Genomic DNA, 9,999 nt, shown 5'->3' with positions numbered 1-9,999 from the left:
AAAAAAAAAAGATAACATATTCACTACATATTACAAGATAAAGAAAAGTAGGGGAAATGTGGTCTGCATGATTCTATTTTTGTAAAAAGACATCACCACACAAAAGTGCAGAAAAACTATTTGCATAAATGAAGAATTATAGTCATTTCCATGTGATAGGACAGTTAATTCCCCATCCCTTTGACTTTGTTACCTAGATTTTCTCTATTTTTTTCTCTCTCCCACTCTAAAGTTCTTTAAAAAAAAAAAAAAAAAAAGATTTATTTTATTATTATATCTAAGTATGCACTGTAGCTGTCCTCAGACACTCCAGAAGAGGGCATCAGATCCCATTACAGATGACTATGAGCCACCATGTGGGTGCTGGGTTATGAACTCATGACCTCTGGAAGAGAAGTCAGTGCTCTTAACCGCTGAACTATCTCCCCAGCTCCCTAGTACTATGATCACAGGCATGCACTGTCACACCTTGCCCTGTTTCTAGCATTTTCCACAATGCACATATTTTTGTGTGTGTACACCTGCATGCTGGTGGAGGGCAGGGCCTCATTTGGCTTTGGTTTTAGAGAAGGTCTTTCACTAGCCTGGAGCTGGATGAGGAGGCTAGGCTGACAGTGAACCTCAAGACTCACCTCTTTCCATCTCCTTGGTATCCAGGACTTTACATGGATCCTGGGAATTGAACTCAAGTCCTTGTGCGTGTGTGGCAAGCACTTTAATGAACAAGCCATTTCTCTAGTCCCAGTTCTTCCTTTTCTATGACGGGGTCCCATGAAGCTCAGGCTGGCTTCAAATCCACTACATTAACAAGAATGACCTTTAACTTCTGATGTTCCTGCCAACTTGTGGAGTGCTACAATTATAGGAATGTGCTACCACACCAGTTTATGTGGTGCTGGGGACCTAACCCAGGACTCTGAACATTCTATACACACATTTTAACTGAACTACATCTCCAGCCCCACATATTATTCTTACAAAAATAAAATTTATTTCTAAAAAAAATAAAATCCCTCTTTAGACAGATGAAGCAGAAGGGACTAAGTTTAGGGCCAGCCTTGGTGGTTTAGCTAGATTCTACCTCAAAATAAACACATAAAAAGAGTGCTGGAGATGAGAATATAGCTCAGTGCTAGAAGTGTTCATTTACCTCAGAAGGCCTTGTTTACTTATGAGTGAGGCCTTATATTCAATTCCCAGTGTGCATGTGCAGGAGGGGATGACACAGGGCATGACAAAGATAACTATGCTCATTCAGTTCCTAGTAACATACATGCACATACACAGAAACAAACAACTAACCACATGGTGGGAGATGCCTTTTTCACATTCAGGAGGCAAAGGCAGGTGGGTCTCTGCAGGTTTGAGAATAGCCTGGTCTACATGACAAGTTCCAGGCCATCCAGAGCTACACAGAGAGACCCAATCTCAAAAAGCAACAAATAAAGTTCTTGTAGCAATACATCGAATGAGTCTATGGAAGTATACACTGCTATGAATCCTAAAATACAAACTATCAGGAATCATCTTCAGTATGTAGAGAGTTATTGATCATGGATTAGAAGTTGAGAATTGGTGGCACAGATAGAGATCAAGAGTTAAAGGCTAGGGTTGGACAGATGGCTCAGTAGTTTAAAGAGCATATTTTGTTCTTACAAAGAACTCAGGTTCAATTCCTAGCACCCACATGACAGCTCACAACCATCTATAATTCCAGTTCCAGGGGCCCCAACACCCTCAGAAGGCATCAGACATATAAGTGGCACACAGAAATATACACAGGCAAAGAACATATACACATAATATTAAAAAAAAAAAAAGACTGAGTAACTGGCCAGCCTGGGCTACATGAGACCCTGTTTTAAAACACCAAACTCACTTTAGTTTCTCTGATCAAGAAAATGCCCTGAAAATGCTATTCTTTCACCATTTCATTCTAGCAGAAACAACTTTTGTCCTTAATACCAAGGAGCTGACAACCAATCAATCTCTCAAAGCAAATTTACAACACAAAGCTACCTGGAAAAAACTCTTAACCAAATGAATAGGACTCCTCTGATTTAAAGAGTATCGGTGTGTGCATGTGCATCTGTGCTTGCGTGTGTGCAAACAAAATCAACCAATAGCCCCAGATCTCTAGGACAGTCAGCAATGTCGAGTTCATCTTCCAGAAATTATCAGCAACAAGAATCTGCTGACCTGACTCAGTCCAGCACTGACTGAAGAACAGCATCACCTGCAGTGCTTCTTCCACAGCAAACAGCTCCTAAAGACACCTCCAGCTAGCACAGCCATAGCACTACCAGGAACAACTGGCTTCCTTCCAGGTCATTTGTATTCTCTCATGCCTCTATCCCAGAATGTTTTCCCAATAATCCCACTTACCATTGTTGTTGGCAATTAGTGTGACAAGAGTCTTCTTTGTACTGTCGCTGTTCTGTGCCCCACTGCTACTAACAGTAGTGGATGTTGAGAGGTGCCCAGCAACAGAAGCATGGGCAGCAATGGGCACTGGAGCTGAGACTGGCTGCTGGCTCACAGAAACTGTGGGGAAGGGAAGGCATAGTCACTTGGAGACAGGGACAGGTGACACTGAAGGATTCTGCTTCCACTCATTCCTCTGTTTCGACAGCCAAAAAAGTTTCTAACTTCATTCAAAATTCCAACTGTTGACATGATTTGTCCTCCTAATTGTCCCTCAGACTACCACTTAGACACAATCTCTTTGGTCTTTCTATCTTCTTCTGTTGCTCTGATATCTACCCTGACAAACTCAACTTAAGGGAGAATGGGCTCATACAGATCACAATTTCAGATTACAGTCCATCATTGTGGGGAAACTCAAGACTGCAGGAGCTTGAAGCTGCTCATCACATTATACTGAGTCAAGAACAAAGAGCATAAGTGAATGCATGCATGCCAGTACTCAGCTTACTCCACTACTAAACAGTTCAGAATCTTCTTCCTAGGGAATGGTGTTACCCACAATAGGTAAGACTTCTGACATCAATGAAATATAACTAAGATAATCCTCCACAGACATGTCCAAGGCCATCCTAATCTAGTCTCTTGTGACTCTAGATTGTGTCAATTCGACAAGTAAAACCAACCATTATACAATCTTTGTCTTCCATTTCCTGGTTAATTAAGTCACTGCAGGACTAAGAGATAAGTGGTTGGATCAACAGAGAGTACTGGCTTCCAGAGGACTCAGGTTCAATTCCCAGCACACACATGACAGCTACAACTGTCTGTAACCTCATTCCAGGGGATCCAGTGCCATCTTTTGGTTACTGTGTATACCATGTATGCATGTGGTGCAGACATACATGCAGGCAAAACACCCATGTGTTTGTTTGCTTGGCTTTCTTTTTAAATCTCAACAAAGTTAGGTCAACAACCTCTGAAGCAGGACTTCAATGTTTTGCTTTCTACAGCACTAGTGTCTCTTTAGGACTCTCAGATTTAACATCATCACTACTAGAATTTAATCCTTCATAATAAGCCATCTGTAAAACCTATACTGTGTTTCAACCTAAATCAAAGCTATCTTCAGGTCTCAAGGAAAGAAACAAAACAAAAAACTGGTATGACTTAGGAGAAAACCTCTACTTTGTGAATTCAGGGCAACAGAATTTTACCCTATATCACTGATAAAATAAAAGGCAACAAATCTTAATTATAANCCAGCCACTAAGACAGACACAAAAGAATATTTCCTTAGCTTATAAAGGAAGCCAAATTCAGAAAAACAAAAAGTACACTGACTAGGGACACAGACCAGCTCTGATACACACTGCTTTACAATCCTGTTTATGTATTTGAGAAACATTAGTTAATCCAATCTCTCGATGCTTTAAGTCAATTAAACAGTATTTTACAAACTTTATTAAGCAGCAGATACTCACATGCTACAGCATGGAAAAGAGAGGAACACCAATGCCATAAAAAGGCAGCCCCAGATAGCCAGTCTCTGTCTCTCTGTCTCTGTCTCTCAGAGAGAGACAGAGACAGAGAGAGAGAGCGAGAGAGAGAGCGTGCGCGCGCAAGCATGAAAGCGTGTGCTAGAGTGTGCACACCCGAGCGCAGGGTCTCACTCTGTAGTTCCGAGTTGGCCTGGAACTCATTATGTACCTCCAGCTTAAGGCACTCTGTCTCAAAGCCTCCTAAGAGTCAGAATTATCTTTTTTTAAGACAAGGTCTCATGCATCACAAGCTAGTTTCAAATCCTGTTGTGTAACTGAAAATGACTTTGTGTTTGTGATTCTCCTGCCTCCACCTCCACTGCTTAGATTCCAGGGATATCCCACTATCCCTAGCTTATGTAGTGATGGAGACAGAGCCTAGGCAGACACTACATAACTGAACAACACTCCCATCCCTCTCTCTGGATTCCTAAATTCTTTATATCACATATTCTTCATAATTCAATGTAATTAATGTAAACAACCTAAGAACAAAGGAGCTTTAGTTACCGGAAGTAGTTTTATCCACTGAATTGTAATCTTCAACTACAGAGTCCTCAATGACATCACTGATTTTCTGCCATGGCTCCAGTTCCTCCTCCTCACATTCCATAAACAGGTCGGTGTCCGCCATACTACAAAAAAATAAAATTAGTAAGATACTGACCTAGAATTGGAAAAATAATTTTATACTAAATATGAAATATTTGTTAGAAAAGGGATCTCATTCTGTAAAATAGGCTAGCCTGGCACTTATTATGGTTTCTGAGTCATGGCAATCATTCTGCCCCTGCTGGCTAACTGCTGGAATAGCCTGAGCCACCATATCCAGCTGCAATCAAGCTATCCATCTATATCACTGGACCAGAGAAACTATTTTTATTCTTTTTTTTTTTTTTTTTTTGGTTATTCGAGACAAGGTTTCTCTGTATACTCCTGGCTGTCCTGGAACTCACTCTGTAGACCAGGCTGGCCTCAAACTCAGAAATCTGCCTGCCTCTGCATCCCAAGTGCTAGGATTACAGGCGTGAGCCACCACTGCCCAGCACTATTTTTATTCTTGAATATTAATCCTTTCCATGGTAAATTCTTTAATAATTGGGCTTATATAAGTTGAAGGTATAATACTAAGAGGGTCAGGGTGAAGTACATGCAATAGCATTGCAAGGACAGGGCTGAAACTGTTGTGTCTGTTACAGTTTCCAGTAACTACTGACACCTTTTAGCATTACTTTATTTCCTTATTGTATACATGTATACAGGTGTGTGTGCCATAGGTTAGATAGAGGACAATCTGCAGGATTGATCCTCTTTGACCATATAGGTCTCAGGAATCAAACTCAAGTTGTCAGGCTTGGCAGCAGCACTTTTATCTAAGCCATCAAGCCAGCCTAATACTTTTTTTTTTTTTTTTGAGACTTACTATGTAGACCTAGTTGGCCTTGAACTCACAGAAAGCTACAGGCTTCAATCTCCCAAGTGAGGAATTAAAGGCAGCAATGGTTGAAGGGAACAAGCAGGGAGGAGCTAAGAAGATGGGAAGGACCTGAGTTCAGAACCTAGAACCAACATACAAAAGTCCCAAACAAGAAAGCAAGCAGACGAAACACTAGGTGCGGTGGTGAGGTGCACTGGGGAAGGGCGGAAACGGGCTGATCCCGACACCTCACTGAGCAGCCAGCCTAGACTGCCCGAAACGGCAGCTCAGGGTCAGTGAGGACCTTGTCTATGGAAAGCAACAAGGGAAATCCCTAACATCAACTTCTTGCCTTACACACACACACATACACACAATCACACACATACAATCTCCCACACATTCACATACACTCTCTCTCACACACATATTTACACAAATTTTTTTGGAAAATTCCACAATGAAGCCCAATACTGTAAAAGCTAATTTTATAATACTTCTAATAATGTGTTGGGTACAGTGCTTGCCAGCATATGCAATGGTCTCCAGCACACATACAAATTAAAACTGTGTTAAGATACTATTTAGTGATTGTGATGTTTAGGGTCTTTTGTTGGTGTTTTTGAGATAGAATTTCACTATGTAGCCTTTGAAATCGACTGGTAGACCATGCTGGCCTTGGACTCACAGAAACATGACTATTTCTGCCTCCCAAGTTCATGTCTGATTCACTGGTTGTTATTCTGTTTTGGTTTTTCTGAGACAGGATGTCTCTATGTAGCCCTGGATGTCCTAGAACTCACTATGTACACCAGCCTGCCCTTAATGCCAAACCTTGACTTCACAGTTTTGTCATTACTACACACTAGAATCATGAGAAGAATCTCAGTGAGGGACTGGCTATACTGGGTTGGCCTATGTACACGTCCTGGAAAACATTTTTACTTTATTTTTTTTATTTCATTTTATGTGTATGAGTATGTTAACCTGCCTGTGTTACAAGATATTTGACTGTTGTACATAGAAAACCTAATTGTTAGCAAAACATAAAAACTTCAATAGATACTGCATTTACATGTCAGACGCAGTTAGTTACGTGTCCTGTAGTGGTGCAGTTTGAGTGTTCATCTAAAAAACCTCTATAGACAAGAACACTAAAGAATGAAAAGTCCCTGCCTATTTTAAGGCAAGTTGCTTGGGAGAGAGTCTTGTGGTCTTTGCTCTATGATTTGAAGCAAAGTCAGCTAGAAGGCCTTGAGCTACCCCACCAAGACAGGAAGTGGTTTGTCCCCTACTGTGGCTTGCCACACCAAGCTAGTGATATGTTTCAGCTTGCCAAGGGTGAAGTTTCTTTTATAAGCAATTGGACCTTTGATAGAGCTCTCTTGCCCGCCTGCCACCTCCTTCCCTCCCCCTCTTTCTCGGCTTAGAAGAGCCTTTAGGGAAAGAGCTCCAGGTAAGAGATAAGAATTTCCTCTTTAGATTTGCAGGAACAACAGAGAAGCAGCCCCAGGGCACTGGTAAAACAATATTCTAGGAAAGAAAGCTAAGGAGTCCTCTTGGGTTGTGAAGAGCTCAAGAGAAAGGTAGACTAGACTAGTTAGGTACAATGACACAGATAGAAAGTGACTTCTAAAGAGCTAGTAGTTTAGTTGTAGAATCAGGCTTGTAAATAGATATTTTGTGTATAGTTCAGAAAACAAAGTTACCTCACTGAGGTAGCAGCAGGCTTTTAACTCAGTTTATGCCTCCTGTCTCTTTACAGGTATAACTATTAGATGATTTAAATGGTTACATGTACGTCTGTATATCACTTGTTTGCATTGAGCCCCTGGAGGCCAGAAGATGTCAGATGCCCCTAGAATTAGTTATAGATTGTTATGAGCCTCCATGTGGGCGCTGGTAATTGAACCCCAGGCCTCTGGTTCTTAACCACTGAGTCATCTATCCAGCCCCTGACTGTCTTAATTAATTAAATTAACTGACCCAGATCACCATGGGCGTCGCCATTTCCTAGACAGAGAGTGCTAAACTGTATAAGCTGAGAACAACTGACAGCAGTTAAGAGTTAGGGCTCTTCCAGGACCAGATTCAATTCCCAGTACCCACATGGCAGCTTACAACTGTCTATTAACTCCAGTTCCAGTGAGTCTGGTACCCTTGCATAGATACACATGCAGGCAAAACATCAATTTACATAAAAATAAATATATGTTTAAAAAGGAAAAGAAAAAACTGATCTGAACATAAGCAAGCAGGTGAGCATGTATATCTCTTTTCTATTCTTTTTAAAGATTTATTATATCTTATTATTATATTGTAGCTATCTTCAGATACACCAGAAGAGGATGTCAGATGTCATGTGGTTGTGAGTCACCATGTGGTTGCTGGGTTTTGAACTCAGGACTTTTGAAAGAGCAGTCACTACTATTTTTTTTTTTTTTTTAGACAGGGTTTCTCTGTGTAACCCTGGCTGTCCTGGAACTTACTTTGTAGACCAGGCTGGCCTTGAACTCAGAAATCTGCCTGCCTCTGCCTCCCGAGCAGTCACTACTCTTAACCGCTGAGCCATCTCTCCAGTCCTTTTCTGTTCTTGACTGTGGAAATGATTTAACTAGCTGTTTTAAGTTCCTGCCCTGACTTCCTTGCAATGATACACTATAACCTGGAATTGTAGGCTGAAAACTCTTTTCCACCTAAATACATTTTTAGAAGATTATTTTTTATCTGCATTAACACCATATGTATACCTGGTGCCCACAGAGGTCAGAAGAAAGTCAGATTCCCTGGAACTGGAGTTATGGATGAGTGAACCACCACCTGAGTGCTGGGGACCAAATCCAAGTCCACTACAAGAGCAGCAGTGCTCTAACTACTGAACCACTCTCCAGCCCCTATGGAAATTGCTTTATGTCCAGATATTTTATCACAATAGCAGGAAGGAAACGTCCTGTAATACTGATTTTTCTTTAAACTTTGCAATTAAGGTAAGAACCCATCTGTCATACTTTAGTATTTCCTGTCTAGGAATTCTGTAAACTGTACTACCATGAGCAGCTGCTGCTGTGCCCTCCAATATGAGCTGAGAAGGGGTCAGTTTGTCTTGAAATGAAACTATTAACTATAGTTGAGAATTTTGGTTTCTTTAAAAACCCAGTTTATGTTATGTTACATGAGTATGTTTTTGTTTTAATCCCACATATGAGGTATGGAACTGCTTCAGACTGTTCACAGCAGCTAACAGATTTTGTTTCATGCTCTGGCAAAGGCATGACTCTAGTAACTGAAGATAGTTCATATTTGATATTCTGGGGACTTTTGAGAGGGTATAAAAATGCCAGAACCCAGAGGGCTGCTGCAGTTTGTCAAGTGGTCATGAGCAGAGATGGGAAGAAGTAATTGGATATTCTGATGATGAAGACTGTCTGGACTTGCCCCCAAAGGAAATCGATGCCACAATTAGCAGGAAGTAGTCTAAAGAGGTCTATACCCAGCCCCCATTTGTCCTCTAACCTTCTTTCTCAACTACCTAGTGTTGGGGTGGGGTGTGGAAGGGATTGAGGTAGACAAGGGGGTAGAAAGAGCCCAATAAAGTATGCAAACATCTGGATACAGTTTATCTTCAGTGCTCACACAAAGCCCTCACTGCAAAGGTTATAGGTATCCTCAGAGTCCTGGAACTGTAAAAACCAGAACTACAAACAAACTACACTGTGTATCAAACCTATAAACTTGACAGGTGTACTTTGAGCAATGCCCAATAGATGGCACTGTAGCCTTTGAAATTGTAAAACATCTCACAAAGTCTCAAGAGTCAGGGACAACTAGGAGCTCAGTTTGGAAACCCATTTTAACTGGTAAAGCTCTTCCCTTGACTCTATGGGGCCTCTAATCATCAATTTTAATTATGTATGTCTTTTCAAACCAAAACCACAAAGGGAAAGCAAGAGCAAAGTACCTAAAGTATTACTTACATTCTCTCATTCTGCTTAACATATATAGATATTAAGACAATGTAGCCAGAAACTGAGCTACAGAAACTGAAAAACAAAACTACAGGACTATGTGAACACTCAGTGAGTAAAGACACCTTGCAACCGAGCCTGACAACCTCACTTCCCTCTTCAGCATCCACATGGTAGAAGAAGAGAACAAACTCCCACAAGCTGTCCTCTGACTTCCTTAGGCATGCTCTGACATGGGTCCAATTTAAAGGGAGGGAGGGGATTCAAATAAACAACTGTATGCCACTGTTCTTTGTCATGTAACTTTACTCTACAACCTTCTTCCAGTCAAGAATCCAGGGAATTGACAAGTACAATCTGGGTAGAAGCCTCTGCAGATGTTTAAAGGACACTGTTTCAGTGGTGACTAACTAAAAATCACCTCTCCAAACACAGACCAAGCAAGACAACTTGCTTTCTTTTTTTTTAATTTTCTGGTTTTTCGAGACAGGGTTTCTCTGTGTAGGCCTGGCTGTCTTGGAACTCACTCTGTAGACCAGGCTGGCCTTGAACTCAGAAATCTGCCTGCCTCTGCCTCCCAAGCGCTGAGATTAAAGGCGTGCGCCTCCACTGCCAGGCTTAGACACAGCTTTCTTTTTTTTTTTTTTTTAAA

General features: G+C 41.2%; 1 protein-coding gene across 6 annotated transcripts in view; it reads right to left on the bottom strand.

Moving 5' to 3' along the window:
- The window catches only part of Pogz (pogo transposable element derived with ZNF domain), a 46,905-nt gene that overhangs the window by 23,224 nt on the left and 13,682 nt on the right, over positions 1–9,999 (bottom strand). For 3 of the 6 annotated variants that reach the window (XM_021195335.2, XM_021195336.2, XM_029537293.1), the window contains exons 2-3: positions 4,476–4,600; positions 2,386–2,544 (exon numbers count right to left, since the gene is read on the bottom strand). In XM_021195335.2, the coding sequence (XP_021050994.1) occupies positions 2,386–2,544; positions 4,476–4,599 (283 nt within the window). In that variant the 5' untranslated portion in view covers position 4,600. The remainder of the gene's footprint in view (positions 1–2,385; positions 2,545–4,475; positions 4,601–9,999) is intronic. The other 3 variants (XM_029537292.1, XM_021195337.2, XM_029537294.1) reach the window with 1 other exon arrangement.

The sequence above is a fragment of the Mus pahari genome, chromosome 4, assembly GCF_900095145.1.
Source record: "Mus pahari chromosome 4, PAHARI_EIJ_v1.1, whole genome shotgun sequence".
Taxonomy (NCBI): Eukaryota; Metazoa; Chordata; class Mammalia; order Rodentia; family Muridae; genus Mus; species Mus pahari.
Note: the sequence above shows the minus strand (reverse complement) of the source record. Positions and strands in the feature narration are given on the sequence as shown.